Source organism: Paroedura picta, chromosome 2 (assembly GCF_049243985.1).
Source record: "Paroedura picta isolate Pp20150507F chromosome 2, Ppicta_v3.0, whole genome shotgun sequence".
Lineage (NCBI taxonomy): Eukaryota > Metazoa > Chordata > Lepidosauria > Squamata > Gekkonidae > Paroedura > Paroedura picta.
Window position 1 is genome coordinate 36,757,833 of NC_135370.1, and position 16,688 is coordinate 36,774,520.

Below are 16,688 nucleotides of genomic sequence, written 5' to 3' on the forward strand. Positions count from 1 at the left end.
CAGATTTCGAAACATGGTCTCTAGGTTTTAAAATGTGAGTAATACTAAGTACAGAAAGAAACAAATCTGAAAGCAATGAATTGAAGCAAAACAAAGAGAAGTGTCACGGACTACACTTGGATTTAATGCAAGTCATCCATGGCTTTTACCTTCCCAGCATAGTGCTGAATGCCAAAACACAGCTCCACTCGCTTGGGTCTCCAGAAGTACTTGCATCGTAAGTTGTCTTCAAATTTGTCTAATGGTTTGAAAAAGAGGAAATGTCACACGTGGCTTCTCCTTGGATCCTTGGCTCTATTACAGAAGCTTCCCTTGCCTACGTAATCAGATTTGCTATGTTTTTAAAATTGCTCACCATTTAACCCCCTCAATCGTAGACACCTCCATTGCAGTTTCGACATCACTCATGGCTTTTTGGGTTTTCTTTCAGCTTGTGTAAAGAGGGAGTTTCAGCCAATCTTAAACACACTGACCTGTTAAGTAAATCCCATTGACTCCAGGACTGCCTAGTTTTCCATCTTTACCTAACCAACCACCACTGCAGAAGGGCTGCCGCCTGGGATATTTACCCTATTTTTACATTTCCCCCCATAAAAGATAATTTGCCATTGTGTCTAAAAGCATTTACAGGCCTACAGTAATTTTATAAGATTTCCAGATTATATACTCAGTTTTTGACCTGTGCCCCCAAAATAGCCAAATACGGGCCTGGAGGAGGTGAGAAGGGGAGGGGCCTCTCAATCATATTTGCATGATCATGCCACTTCTGGGATTTCTCAAAGCCTGAAGAATGTTTTAGGGGGTTCTAAACAGTAAAAAAATAAGAGCCTCTTGTGGCGCAGAGTGGTAAGGCAGCCATCTGAAAGCTTTGCCCATGAGGCTGGGAGTTCGATCCCAGCAGCCGGCTCAAGGTTGACTCAGCCTTCCATCCTTCCGAGGTCGGCAAAATGAGTACCCAGCTTGCTGGGGGGTAAACGGTCATGACTGGGGAAGGCACTGGCAAACCACCCCGTATTGACTCTGCCATGAAAACGCTAGAGGGCGTCACCGCAAGGGTCAGACATGACTCGGTGCTTGCACAGGGGATACCTTTACCTTTACCTTTACCTTTACCTTTTTAAACAGTAAAAAAGTTGAGAAAGGGTGACTTAAGGATTGGTGATTCTAACCTGAGGATTCCCAACCAGGAATCCCTGAAGCCTCGAGGCTTCATGAGAGCTCTCCAGGGCCTCCATGGCCTTTCCTCTACTACTCTGCCTTCATGGACTGCTGGCATTGCCATGAAAGAAGGAAAATGGCTGCTTCCAATGACCTGGAGGTGGCATTCATACCGCACCTGAGAAAGGAGGCAGAGCCTGGATGCCTACTCCTGTCTCAAACCCTCAGTCCTCCTTGGGTGTGGTCTGGAGGCATGGCCAGTTGGCATCACTTCTGACGTGCTTTGGGGCTCCTCAAAGCCTTAAATATATTTCAGGGGCACCTCTACAGTCAAAAGGTTGAGAAAGGCTGTTCTAACCACATGGAAAGCTCATTGATGGCTGTAGCCATAAGCACGTAAGAAGAACCCTGCTGGATCAGAACAGTAGTCCATCTAATTTAGGATCCTGTCTCACACCTTGGACAACCAGTTCCTTTGGATCAGGGGTAGTCAACCTGTGGTCCTCCAAATGTTCATGGATGCTGGCAGGGGCAAATGCTGGCAGGGGCTCATGGGAATTGTAGTCCATGAACATCTGGAGGACCACAGGTTGACTATCCCTGCTTTGGATGATCAACAACAGGGCACAGGGGCAGAGGCAGTTGTCTCCTGACACTGGAATTCAGAGCTTTACTACCTGTGGATGTGTAGGTTTTTGGCTAGCAGCAGCTGACAGATCTATTCTCCGTGAAGCTGTCTAATCCCCCTTTGAAGCCATCTAATCTTGTAGCCATCACGACCTTCCCTGGCAGAGAATTCCACATATTCATTACTCGCTGAAAGGAGGTCAGTGGTGCCACCACTTCCTGCTGCTACACAGAAATCCAAGGATGTGATGTTGCTCATGTTGTCATACTGTTGGAAGCCGCAGACGTTTAATTCTTCACAAGGAAAGAGACAGAGGCCAAGACCTTCCCTGATGTTGACTTCTGGAATTTTGGGAAGTTTGCTGCCTCTATTCCAGCTTCTCTCCATGACTCATAGACACTGATGAACCAGTCCCCCGTGAATCTATCGAATTCCCTTTTCAAGCCATCTACACTCAAGGCTATCAATACATCCACCCACAGTGACTTCCACAATTTAATTTGAATGAGGAAGTATTTATTTTTCTTCTCCTGAATCCATTGCTCATCAACTTATTTGGGGGACCCCCCAAGTTCTAAAAGGTAAAGGTATCCCCTGTGCAAGCACTGAGTCATGTCTGACCCTTGCGGTGACGCCCTCTAGCGTTTTCATGGCAGACTCAATACGGGGTGGTTTGCCAGTGCCTTCCCCAGTCATTACCGTTTACCCCCCAGCAAGCTACCCATTTTATCGACCTCGGAAGGATGGAAGGCTGAGTCAACCTTGAGCCGGCTGAACTCCCAGCCTCATGGGCAGAGCTTTCAGATGGCTGCCTGACCACTCTGCGCCACAAGAGGCTCTGTATTGCTCATCAACTTATTTGGGGGACCCCCCAAGTTCTAATAGTGTGCAAAAGACAGGAAAAACCCTCTTTATTTACTCCATCCTCAGATCATTAAAGGACTGAAGTGGACACACAATGTTGCTATGTCTATTCACCTTATTGATTGCTCTGAATGAGAACTTATTTTGGGGTAGAGATGTTAAATGCCATGACACGTTCTCTCTCTCTCTCTCTCCTCCTTTGCTGTTTTCTAAGTTTTGCCAAAGAAAACCCATCTGTCAAAGTGTCAGTGCAATAAGAATGCGGAAATTAATCAGTTGGGTAGAGGAATGAAAGTGTCTTCTGCTTCTTCTTGCCTGCCCAGCAGAGAACAGCCTTTGGACTCATTGTCAAATTTCAAGCCAAGCTTTACCAATGTCAGTAAAAAGGGATAATCAGTGCATGACATAAAAAGTTCAGTTTTCTGCCATTTTTTAAAAATCTCACATTTCCTCCAAGAAGCTCATGGTACCATGTAGGCTTCTATCTTTGAAGAAGGAGTTGGTTTTTATACCCCACTTTTCACTGCCCAAAGGAGTCTCAAAGCATCCTACAATCACCTTCTCTTCCTCTCCCCACAACAGACACCTATGAGGTAGGTGAGACTAAGACCGTTTATGCACTGGAGGTTTCATGCCGGGCTGCAGGCTAGAGTTTTAGTCATGGCAGGTTGCCCCACCTCTTCCTGCACCCACATGGGGGAGCATTTGGCCTGGTGCACCTCATCTGGCCCGGATTTGTACTCCTGCATGAGAGCTGGGGCAGTGAAGTTCCCAGTGCATAAACGGTCTAAGAGAGGACTGCTTTGACAGGACTGCCCAGTCAGAACAGCACTATCATGAATGCAACGAGCCCAAGGTCACCCACCTGTCTGCCTGCGGAGGACTGGGGAATCAAACCTGTTTTGCCAGATTAGAAGCTGCCACTCTTAATCACTACACCATGCTTGCCCAACCTATTTGGCATTTATCCTCCATGTCTTCCATGGAACTCAGGATGGCACACAAAGATGGTTCTCTCCTTTTCCATTGCAACAACCCTATGAAGTCGGGTAGGCTGACAGACAGGCCCAGAGGTCACCCAGAGGGCTTTGTGCCAGAGTGGGAATTTGAAGTCAGGTCTCTCCAGTCAACACACTGGTGGGAACTGTGGACGGAGCTCTCTGAGGATGGTATGTGTGGTGGTAGTTTTTTGGCATAGATCAGGGGTAGTCAAACTGTGGCCCTCCAGATGTCCATGGACTACAATTCCCAGGAGCCCCTGCCAGCGAATGCTGGCAGGGGCTCCTGGGAATTGTAGTCCATGGACATTTGGAGGGCCGCAGTTTGACTACCCCTGGCATAGATCCTACCTCAAAAGTTAATTGTTTATTTAAGATCTAAAAAAACCCACAGGGAAATGATAAACGTTTTACTTGTCCTGGATCTTCTAATGATCAGAACATAGTAGTGGTGGTAACCATAATGATGCCTGCCATTTTTACAACTCTTTAGAGTACTTCAAGTACCTCAGCTTGATGCAGTGATTCAGAGTGGTGGCTTCTAATCAAGCCTAATCAAACCTTATCAAGCCAGGTTTGATTCCCAGATCTACGACGTGCAGCTAGCTGTGTGACCTCGGGCTCATCACAGCCCTGATAGTGCTGTTCTCACAGAGCAGTCCGGTCAGAGCTCTCTCAGCCCCACCTACCTCACAGGGTGTCTGTTGTGGGGAGAGAAGGCAATTGTAAGCCACTTTGAGACTCCTTAGGGTAGTGAAAAGTGGGGTATAAAAACCAGATGAGGAGTGAGGCTATAGGGGAGACCAAGTGGCTTTCCTAAGACCACCTCACTGAACATATACCCCACTAGATATCAGGCTAGATATCAGGAAAAAATGTTTCACAGTCAGAGTAGTTCAGCAGTGGAATAGGCTGCCTAAGGAGGTGGTGAGCTCCCCCTCACTGGCAGTCTTCAAGCAAAGGTTGGATACACACTTTTCTTGGATGCTTTAGGATGCTTAGGGCTGATCCTGCGTTGAGCAGGGGGTTGGACTAGATGGCCTGTATGGCCCCTTCCAACTCTATGATTCTATGATTCTATGATTCTAACACATCCTAGAGGTAAGCCTTGAACCTGAGGTATCCTGGTAAAGAGCTTAGCTTTTTAGCAGCTATGCTATGCTCACTTTTGTGTAAGGCTCTCAAGAGAGATAATAGCAGGAGGGGGGAACCATCTAAAGCCTAGAATAATTGGATGTGTCTACTATCAAGGTAAACATGTTTTATGGTTATATCTTCTTTAATTTATAATCCTGCCATATTTTACAACTGTTTAAAATACCTGACTGATTGTTTCAGTTTAGGCATGCCGTTAGGTTAAGACAACAGATGACTGACTGACATATCTAGAAAAGGAATGCGGTAACACGTTCTATTTTCATTTTATCACTGTTGGAACAGGAAGTCTGTCTATAATTGAAATTGTGATTCCAGTACTAGCAGATGTCTAGGATGGGGAGCACTAATTCCCATTGTTTGGCCAGCTGGCACAAAATGGTGAACAACAATCAGTTCCTATTCAAGCCGTGAGGTGCCAATCAGTCCAAAGAGAGTAAGCAAAGAGCCGAGAATCTGCGTCCCGCTCTTATGACTCCATTGGTCCATCACACAACTGAATCAGAGAAACAACCATAAGCTGGCTTCTCTTTTTACTTTGAATGCACAACACGACCACTGGATTTTTCAGGGTTCTCAGTCACACACATCAAGGCGGTATGCACATAGTTAAGTTATGTGTATTGTCTCTGTTCAGGCAAAATAGTGACCATGCGTATGGGAAGATATATATCTATATCTATATCTATAACTATATCTATATCTATCTCTATCTCTATCTCTATCTCTATCTCTATATATCTCTATTGATCTATATCTATATCTATATCTATCTCTATATCTATCTCTATATATCTCTATTTATCTATCTCTATCTCTATCTCTATCTCTATATATCTCTATTTATCTATCTCTATCTCTATCTCTATCTCTATATATCTCTATTTATCTATATCTATATCTATATCTATAAACGTTCTTCCATTTCCACCAAGCAAAGCTGCTAGCACCCTATTTGACACCAGAACACCTCGTCACGGTGACCCATGTAACCATCACCTCTTGGCTGGATTACTGCAATTTGTTCTACTCAGGTCTTCCCTTATCCCTTATGTTCCCTGGCAACTACAGTTGGTTCAAAATGCAGCTGCCTGACTGCCCTCCCAAACACTATGAAGAGCACACATTACACCAATTCTCCAACAGCTGCACTAGCTACCGGTTGAATACCAGATCAGATTTAAGGTACCAGTGCTCACCTTCAAGGTCATACCCAGTCAGGGTCCTGCCTACCTCAAGGACTGTCTTTGTCTATACTCCCCAAAGAGCGACTCGCTCTATACATTCCAACAACCTAGTAATTCCTAGCTCCAAAGAAATCTGCCTGGCCTCGATCAGAGCCAGAGTCTTCTCCTCCACATCCCCAACCTGGTGGAATGAGCCCCCTAACAAGATGGCCCTATCAGAATTCAAACAGATCCATAGGGCCTGCAAAACAGAGCTCTTCCACCAGGCTTTTGGATAAGACCAGCAATGAGGATCCAAATCCTATCCAAACACCAAGCAACTGCAACACTGGTGACCAATGTCCCTTCATTTGTGTTTTTATACGTGTTATACGTGCTCTTTGTGTTGTTATATGTTATTTATTTACCAGCTATATTTTAATTGTTTCAAATGGTTACATATGTCTCAAATGTTATAATGTAGTTTCTAGGCACTCCAAGATGTCAAGTGAGGAACGGTATGGAAGCCAAACGAACAAACAAACAAACAAACGAATAGTGTACACGCCCATTATGCATGATTAGCAGGGTCCTGGAACATGTGATTGCAATGGCTGGAATGGACTTGCATCTCTATTGTAAAATAATCTGCAACATCCTTGAAAGTCTAACATTCCTATGGACACAGTAAACATCAGTTATGACTACGAAGACTTTTTCTCCAAGACCATGTTCGCCCCAGTTTCATACAGTTAGACTCATCAGAAATAATGGTGCCAGAAGAACCTAGAGATCAGGGCCCTGCCTGAACTCCCACAGTTTCGCAGGACCTGCAAAAGGGAGCTCCTCCACCAGTCATTTGCCTGAGACCGACCACAGGTCCCCCCCACCTCTGACATCCCCTCCATGGCCTGAAGCAGCCTGACCTCTCTAGGGAGTTTAGCTTGTTATGTTTTTATTGTTGGGAATCACTGAAGTTGTTGTTGTTTAGAATCTCTGATGGGTTGCTATTGTTGTATATTGACTATGTTGTATGTTGACTCGTTCCATGTATCCCCTATGATGTTATATGTAAACCACCCTGAGCCATATGGAAGGGTGGTATAGAAATCAAATCAAATCAATAAAATAATAAATAAATAAATCACACTAAGATCGGCTAGCACTCAAAGAATTTATATTATATTTCTAGTCGGCCCCATAAAATTCCATATAAAAATTTAAAGCCATTTCAAATCATATCCCTTAAAACAATCAATGTGCTCTGTCGCTAAAACTGGGAGCAGATAGATCACATGTAGATAACCGGGCACAGGGGTGGAGAGGGCAGGGAGGCCTGTTCCGATGTCATGGACTCAACCATAAGCCTGGTGGGAGAGTGCCGTTTTACAGGCCCTTTGGAACTTCAACAGTTCCGAAAGGGCCCACCCAAATCTCTACTGGCAACTTATTCTACCAGGCGGAAACTAGGGTCAGGTGCATGGTAGATACAGGATCCAGCCATGAATAATTAAAAACGTCAAGGACGCCGTATATGGAAAAGCTCCAGCTGACAGAGGTAAGTGCACGTAAGTATTTAGTAGGTTAAACACACACCAGAGATTCAGTATATGAACTTGTACTATCGAATCCCTATTTAAGTTCATACCAACTAAAGTGAGATCTGTTGCTTGGGGAAATCGACTTTCTTCATCAAGCAGAGAAAGCAGACCCATTGGCTTCTGGAGGAACATGTCTAGGAGTGGCCTGTTGTCTTCATATTCAATCACAGGAGCGTCGATCCCTTCATTCTGATATTCCATCTAAAACATGAGAAAAGTCGACAAGAAACATCACCCTAAGAATATTCTGCTTGTAGTCTTAGCATCTTTATATACTTCCACCAATGACAATATTATAGCATAAACCACTGCACACAGCATACCACATCTGTATGCGAGTTTGGAGGCAGATGTGTGTCATGTCAGATATCTTCTCTAGTTTAAATGTACATATTTGTATACCTTTGTTGACGATGAGGGATGAGCCTCACACCTATGAATATTGTAGGTTCCCTGCTTGTGAATGAAGATGGTCAGAAACAATTGTTATTTATTTAAAACATTTTTACCCTGCATTCTTAGAGAAAGCTCTCAGGACTATTAAAGTGTTAATCCATTAATGAGGTGCTTTCTATTTGGCTAGAAAGTTCCCAGTCAGTATAACCCATTCCAGATGTTGTACTCCTACTGTGCCTAAGAAGAAATCACACTCTGGGTAATTCTCTCAATATGTGTGGTAGTTATATTTACTCAGCAGTAAATCCTGTCCATTTAAATGGGATTTCCACAAAACTGTGTGTTAATACTACAGCCTTAAACGTCTCAAATGTTTTCCCTATCACAATGCACTGATACTGAGTTTAAGAGGCTCTCTCCAAAAACAGTTAAGAAAATGGCAATAAACCTCAGTTATTAATGTTCCTTCAAAGTTATAAGAAGAGATTTTTTCTTAAAATATTCTGAGGGGAGAAAGATGAGAGTGGCTGCAGACCCTCAAGTAAAGCAAAGCTCAGAAGAAATAGGAAATTTCTCATGTGTTAATCACCACCAGTACTTCCTTCGTTGGCTAAGAAAGGGAGGGTAGAATAGCCCTAGGTGTAAACTGCACGGAGCTTTTATTCCAATCCCATGTCGATTCTGTCCTTGCCGTCTACACAGAATATGATTTCTGTTTTGATTTGGGGCAATTTAAATTTTCCTTCTGCAACAAGCAGGATTGATCCGGAGTGACCCTACCTTTATTGTGCGATATCTTAGAGTGCTTTAAACCCTCAATATTTTAAGACTCGGATTGAGAAAGCAGGCTGTTTTGAATCTGGGCTCTGCTCCGTGGTAGAGAACCCCTGATTGGCCAAAGCTGCTCATGTGACAAGCTTGCCTTAATGGAGAAGTTTCTCTCAACTTCTGACGGTCTTGGATTTTTATCTCCCTCCTCTGCCTTCTTCGATCCTCTCCCGTCCCCGCAAGAAAAGAAAGAGGCTGTGCTTGGCTCCCCCTCCCCTTCTGAACTACCTTAACCACGTGCAGAACACTTTCCTGTTTCAATGGGGAAGGGGGGAAAGAGGAAGACCCAAGTTCAAATCAATATGAATTCAACAGGACTGACAATGGAATAAACAAAGTAAGTGCAGACTCTGCCCTGATTTCCAAGAAGGCAACAAATTCTACACATTTTGTCTTCTGTCTATATCAAGAATGCCAAGAGTCTTGTGTTTTGGGATTTTTTTAAATGAAAGCTGGGAAGGCAGGCCTGCTAATGGGCCAAACAGTTTCTACTATAAAATATGCCAGTCCTAAATATAACATAGGTGGATCAGGACAGGGTTAACAAAAGCAATTCAGAGCAGGAAACCAGATTGACATGGTGGAGAGATACAGGCAGGGGACCATGGGGGCTCGTGAATAAAAGTCCGAGAGGGGGTAAATCATGCCCCACTTGAGATTTATGAAATACAAGCTGGGACAAGATGAGAGTGTGGAGGACCTCCCCCTCCCCCAGTTCAAATACTGTCAGGTTGATGTCTCAGGGTACCTCAGATCTTCAAAGTAAAATACAGGAATACTTTCATATCGTTTTAACCAGAGGCACCCACAAATGATGCAAAAAAATGCCAAACCTGGATTAATTTGTTTCCAGTAACAGTCAAATTAGTTTCCCCTTTGCATACAGTGAAAATACTTTTTTTCCAATAAAAAAGGAAATAGTCATTTAATCACAGTAAGGGATGCGGAAAGAAAGAAGATTCATACCATAAGGCAGCCTTTCTCAACCTTTTTACCCTTGAGAAACCTCTTAAACATTCTTCAGGCTTCAATAAACACCACAACTGGCATGATCGTGCAGAATATGGTTGGGAAGCATAGCTATGTACAGGCCCGCCCAGGGCCCCTCCCCTTCCCATCCCCTCCAGGCCCATCATTGGCCATGGGAGGGGTGGGTAGGTTGACATGACCATATATAGTCATATCACCCAATAAATGTTTAACAAATTTAAAAAATATAAACAAAACTAATTAACTCCCACCCATTCAGGAAATCCTTCAAGGGCTATCACGAAACCCCAGGGTTCCATGAAACCCTGATTGAGAAAGCTTGCCATAGGGAAACATGGGTAATGTTCACATCTCTCATAATCCCTACATTCTACTTTGTAGACCTTGTTACACCCAACCATATCCAAGAAAAGTAAGTTTACCTGCTCAAGTGCAAATATATGCTGATTGAAATAAAACTGGATCTGCTCATTAGCAATGTTTATGCACAGCTGTTCAAATGAGTTTCTTGTGAAGTTCTCAAATCCAAAAATATCCAGTATCCCAACATTCATTCCACTCTGAGCATTACTGGGTGGGGGGGAAAATACAAAATCTCTGAACAAGTCTGGAAAAGCTATGAGGCACAGTAATAATGTAAAACAAAATAAGTTATCCAACAAGACCTTAACCTGAACCAAAGCTCATCACTGATTATTAAAAATATTACTGATTTCTACCAATTCTCTCCTTTCTCTCTCTCTTCAAAGATTCTCACTGGGCTGTTCCAGAATTTCTTGTTGCTCTCTGGTTTTATTTATTTGTTGCATTTATGCCCACCCTTCCCCAGAGGCTTGAGCAGGCAGGACTTAGGACAGCCCTCCCCCAATTGGGAAGAAAAGAAGGGTAAGCAATGCCCCAAACAGATATGCAAAATACATTGTGTGATCACTGTGTATATGAGAGTGTCCTGTTCACAAAACCAAGTGAACGGATTGCCTGTATGTAGTGTACATGGAGAAATATACATTACCTTCATATCACCCAATCCATTTTGTATATGATATAGAACAGAGCAACATATGATTCATGTGTCATCGCATGTGGATGAATCTATGAGCATGAGCCACCATGAACTAACCTATTGAATTTTATTATCAAATGTTTCCATATAGCCATAAAAGGCCCCAAGAGCAATTATTCTGTATCGATCGATAGCTTATTAAATGCTCTTATTTTATTTGTTAAGATCTTGATGTTGTTTGCATTAGTTACAGATGACTAACCATCTGTTAGTTACAGATGGTTTAAAATGGTTTTAATATGTATTATTTTAATTATATTATTGTTTCATTTGTGCTGTACATCGCCCTGAGCCGGCCTACTGGGAGGGCCATATATAAATGGAATAAATACTATAATAAAATAAATTAATTTACCTACCCTGCAGCCATAAAATGCTTCGGTTCCAATATGTACAGTCGAGCCAGTTTAAACATATTTTAGTGGACAGTTTTAAAGTGTGATTTCACCATGTTAAATATTTTGCAAGATGTCAACTTGTTGCTAAAAGGACTTCGGTAGCTTTTCTACCACAAAACATACTTTAAAAGCATCATACTGGATTGGATCCATTCCAGACTAACTTTTCTGCAACAACCCCAAATGCCTCTCTTCAAATTCTGTTCCTGAGGAAGGAGGCCCCCTCAGGATTTCATCTAAATATAAATGAATGAATGAAGGAGTGAGTGAGTGAGTGAGTGAGTGAGTGAGTGAGTGAGTGAGTGAGTGAGTGAGTGAGTGAGTGAGTGAGTGAGTGAGTGAGTGAATGAATGAATGAATGAATGGGACATCTTTGGCTGCTATGGGAAAAGGGTGACAGGAAAATCACACTCCACAGGGCAAAATGTTTCGCCTGCAGTAACACGAGTCTGGATCCAAGCCAATCTCTTTTCAAAGGGTTGATGGGATTTTAACCCCGCAATGATCCCATTGACCTACTTGGTTAAATCCCAGTCAACTCTTGGAAAAACACTGGAGTTAATGTCCTGGAAACAAAACTGCAGACTCTCAGTGTGAAGGCCATTTGAAGACATTATCTAAAATAAACAGTAAATTCCCCCTGTAAAATGAGAAGACGTATGCAGAAGCATGCTGCTTGTGGGTATGTTCACTTGCCATATATTTTTATCCGGCTGCAGCAGGGTATTGATGCGGTTTACGATCCAACTGAAGAGCCGGCCATAAAGGGCCTTTGACATGGCATCTCGCACATCGGCGGCTTTGTCCACGGTGTTTGTTCGGATAATGGTCTCCCCGCGTGTGACGACACAATGTGAGGTCAGAGCTTCCTGAAGTTCTTCCGAGCCGATGCTCAACAATGAGGCAGCTGAAAGTGACACAGACATGTCAAGGGACTGAGGCCGGCAGCCTTCTGAAGAGATCCGTACCCGTGTTTACGAATACGTTGGAAACACACGTTTGCAAATCTCGGGCGAATATTTACCGCTATCTAAGGCTTCGGCATTGGGCACTTCACTTTTATCGGTTTGGTGTTGTGAAGAAATGGCAGCAAACTCAATGTTTCCTATATTTAAGATCCCAGCCAGAATTCGATACACTGAATGCACTTCCTGCGGGCAAAAAGATCGGCTGTAAAAGTCAGAACTCTAAGAGTCAGCAAACTTCGGATGCACCGCAAACAGTTTCAAGGCTCGATATTCTGGGGTCCTGAGGGAGGTGCAGATAACTTCCAGCCAGAAGTATCAAACCTATCAGGCTGCAAAGTCCCTAGCTTATATATCCTCTATAGACAAGACCACAATGTACACTCAGGGTCACACTGGGGTTGCCTGCCTCCAGGTGAGACCTAGGGATCCCCCAGAATTACAGCCCATCTCCAGAGTTCTCCTGGAACAAACTTATATTTTGGAGCATGGACTCTATGATACTGTACCCCACTGAGGTCCCTATCCTCCCAAGGCTCCATCTCTAGGACTTACTTTCCCAACCTGGATCTGGCAATTCTCACACACACACACACACAGATATACCATCAGCTTGGCTGACGTGGTATCAGGACTGTGACTAGCCCAAGGTCACCCCAGTGGCTGCATACGGAGGGGTGGGGAATCATACCTGACTGACCAGATTAGAAGCCACAATTCTGGACCACTAAACCAAGTTCCCAGATGCTCCCAGGTATGTGCGGGGACATTTTTGCCCTCGGACCTTTTGCTAAGATAACTAACATCAAGGCAGGGTCTGTAACTCTCCCAGAACAACAGAGATCCAGTTTCCCAGGAGGAAATGGCACCTCCTGAGGGCAGATGCTATGTCACTGCATGCCTCCTGAATTCCCTCTCCAAACTCCAGTCCCCTGGCACTAGGATAGGCAATCTCCCAGAATTACAACTGATCTCTAGACTTCTGAGATCAGTTCCTCTGCTGCTTCGAAGGGAGGGATCTGTGGAATTATCCCTCTCCTCCCCAAATTCTGTCCTCCCCAGCTCTACCTTCAAATGCTTGGGAATTTTTCAAGCCAGGGTTGGCAATTGTACCTGTCCAGTGACTTCCCAAGTGGAATTGGTGACCTTTGTTGCTTTCTAACATGCACATAAACTACAGGAGTAGATTTTGTTGGAAAAGGATGACCATCCTTTTACATCTTTTTAGCAGGGGGACCAAGAGGTCCCCAAACAAGTTTTCTAGTAACTTATGTTGCTCCCCTCAGTTTTGCGACCATCCATCTCCCATAAAAAGTAGGTGGCCTGAAGGTGTAATAGATGTGTTTGTTTTAAAAACTAAATTAATGGATTTTAGAGTTTTATAATCTATTTATTATGTGGTATATTTTAAATTTTGTAAGCCACTCCAAGCCTCTGGGGAAGGGTGCAGTATAAAAGTAATAAATAAATGAATAAACAAAAATCTCCCATTCTAGCAGAGAATTTTTTTTAAGTTTTAAAATAATCAGATACAACTGGACAGAATTGGACTTTGGTTGTCATTTATTCCCATTTATTTGCTGGCACAATGCGGAAGAAAAATACTTATCTTCACCAGCCTGAATTTTCAAAAAATAATTGTACAAATCAGCAATCCAAAAACCGGGAACACATCGTTTTAGCAGGGGGACCAAGAGGTCGGTACTTACCTCATCAGTAAACCCTATGATTCTAAAGCAATGCTGAATGGCTTCAAACTGAGTTCCATAAGATTCTTTACTAATAATATCGCACATCACCCTTCCAGTGTCATTATCAATATACCTGAATTTTAAACAAAGGAATTAATTTTAGAAAAAAAGGTGTTGGGACCCTAGCCTGCCTGTATGTAAAACACACTAACTCAAATTTCTTAATAACTCCATGTCAACAGACTTACTAGACCCACTCAGTAGTAAATGAAAATGTATTCTGCATACACTCAGAGGCCATCTCACCTTTATCCTCATGTCATAGCTAGGCAAATAGCCACATTGAAGCAAAGCGGGCTAAAGGTCTGACCCTTGGGGTGACGCCCTCTAGCGTTTTCATGGCAGACTCAATACGGGGTGGTTTGCCTGTGCCTTCCCCAGTCATTACTATTTACCCCTCAGCAAGCTGGGTTCTCATTTTACCGACCTTGGAAGGATGGAAGTCAACCTTGAGCCGGCTGCTGGGATCGAACTCCCAACCTCATGGACATCGCTTCAGACTACATGTCTGCTGCTTACCACTCTGCACCACAAGAGGCTCAGTAAAAAGCGGGCTAGACCCCATCAATCATTTGTCACGCCCCTCTTGTCAGCACTGAGGGTTGTGAAATCTGTCACAAGTCTTTCAAGTGTAAATTGTGAATAAAGGAAGGAGTTGTGGTAAAAAGGGGTGAATCCTGTCATAAATCTTCTCAATGTGAATTCTCAGTGCAGATTGACTAGAACAGAATTAGCCGTCAGCAGAGCTAAAGAGTCCTGTGGCTTTAAATAAACTATAGTCTGAGGAAGAGTGCTTACATTCAAAAGCTCACGCCTTGAACAAATAATTGTTGGTCTTAAAAGTGCCAACTGGACTCTGATTTTGTTTTGTTGTGCTGCTTCAGACCAACTAGGCTACCCGCTTGAACCAAATGGATATGTTAACTATCTAGGGCAGCATATACTGGGGTGGATCCTGCCATAAGTTTTTTCTCCTTCAGTCTTTCCCAATTCCTATCTCTCTTCATAACTTTTATCCATGCAGGTCCCAAGATCCCCAGCTGGGTTTACCAACTGTCCCCTAAAGCAGAGGTAGTCAACCTGTGGTCCTCCAGATGTCCATGGACTACAATTCCCATGAGCCACGGCTGGTAGGAGCTCATGGGAATTGTATTCCATTAACATCTGGAGGACCACAGGTTGACTAAAGGTAAAGGTAAAGGTATCCCGTGCAAGCACTGAGTCATGTCTGACCCTTGGGGTGACGCCCTCTAGCGTTTTCATGGCAGACTCAATACGGGGTGGTTTGCCAGTGTCTTCCCCAGTCATTACCGTTTACCCCTCAGCAAGCTGGGTACTCATTTTACTGACCTCGGAAGGATGGGAGGCTGAGTCAACCTTGAGCCGGCTGCTGGGATTGAACTCCCAGCCTCATGGGCAGAGCTTTCAGACAGCTGCCTTACCACTCTGCGCCACAAGAGGCTCTTCAGTTTGACTACCCCTGCCCTAAAGAAGTAACTTGTTCTTGTACTTTCAAGAACAGCTTGAGGAGCAGGAGAAGGTTTCCAAGATGCATTTTAAAACTGCAGCAATTAGCAAATCATAGCTGGCCATTAAAGGCACAACTATAACAGTTTGTACAGAAATTGATTAGCCTATCCCTATTAAGGCTGCCTCTTGTGGCGCAGAGCCTCTTGTGGCGCAGAGTGGTAAGGCAGCCGTCTGAAAGCTTTGCCCATGAGGCTGGGAGTTCAATCCCAGCAGCCGGCTCAAGGTCGACTCAGCCTTCCATCCTTCCGAGGTCGGTAAAATGAGTACCCAGCTTGCTGGGGGGTAAACGGTCATGACTGGGGAAGGCACTGGCAAACCACCCCGTATTGAGTCTGCCAAGAAAACGCTAGAGGGCGTCACCCCAAGGGTCAGACATGACACAGGGGATACCTTTACCTTTACCTTTATTAAGGCTGCAGCTGAATTCCAGGGGACTGATTGGCTGTTTTAGCAAAGAATTATCATATGCCTGAATTTGGATGTTGTGACACAGTTTACTAATTAATTTAACAGAATTAACTTTTGCTTTACATTTCCAACGTTATGATGGTAGTTCATAGTCCGAGGAAGAGTGCTTGCACTCGAAAGCTCACGCCTTGAATAAATCTTTGTTGGTCTTAAAGGTGCTCCAGGACTCTGATTTCGTTGTGCTACTTCAGACCAACACGGCTACCCATTTGAACCTATCAAGGCTGTTTGGGTGGTCAAAGAGGAGTCTTTCCACCTTTTTGAGCAACAAAAAAAGCTGGGAGAATCCAATATTTAAATGGTAGATTCTTCCCAGTTTGCAATATCTGTAGACAGAGAAGCCACTTTCTAGACTTCTGTCACATCTGGATATGATCAAGCCATTCAGCTCAGTGAGGCTGCATGCATAAAAGGGTCAGGTATGCAGACAGGGTCAGGTATGCAAAAGGGTCATGTATGCTGGGGGGTCAACGGTAATGACTGGGGAAGGCACTGGCAAACCACCCCGTTTTGAGTCTGCCATGAAAACACTAGAGGGCATCACCCCAAGGGTCAGACATGACCCGGTGCTTGCACAGGGGATACCTTTACCTCTACCCTTACGCAGACAGAAGCAGGTTTGATTCCAGTTGCTGAAATAGTTGGGGAATGAGCAAATCCTTCTCTCTGCCCAGGAAACAAAGGTCACAATAGCAGAGGGAGACAGATCTAGACATCAATAATGTTTCC

At 43.9% G+C, this 16,688-nt stretch overlaps 1 protein-coding gene across 6 annotated transcripts in view; it reads right to left on the reverse strand.

Moving 5' to 3' along the window:
* The window catches only part of MYO3B (myosin IIIB), a 327,845-nt gene that overhangs the window by 147,181 nt on the left and 163,976 nt on the right, over window positions 1-16,688 (reverse strand). For all 6 annotated transcript variants that reach the window (XR_013228041.1, XR_013228040.1, XM_077319759.1 and 3 more), the window contains exons 16-21: window positions 13,920-14,034; window positions 12,270-12,396; window positions 11,942-12,152; window positions 10,207-10,354; window positions 7,618-7,771; window positions 150-238 (exon numbers count right to left, since the gene is read on the reverse strand). Coding sequence is in view for 4 of the 6 variants with exons in the window: in XM_077319759.1 (XP_077175874.1) it covers window positions 150-238; window positions 7,618-7,771; window positions 10,207-10,354; window positions 11,942-12,152; window positions 12,270-12,396; window positions 13,920-14,034 (844 nt within the window). In the remaining 2 variants the exon portion in view is untranslated. The remainder of the gene's footprint in view (window positions 1-149; window positions 239-7,617; window positions 7,772-10,206; window positions 10,355-11,941; window positions 12,153-12,269; window positions 12,397-13,919; window positions 14,035-16,688) is intronic.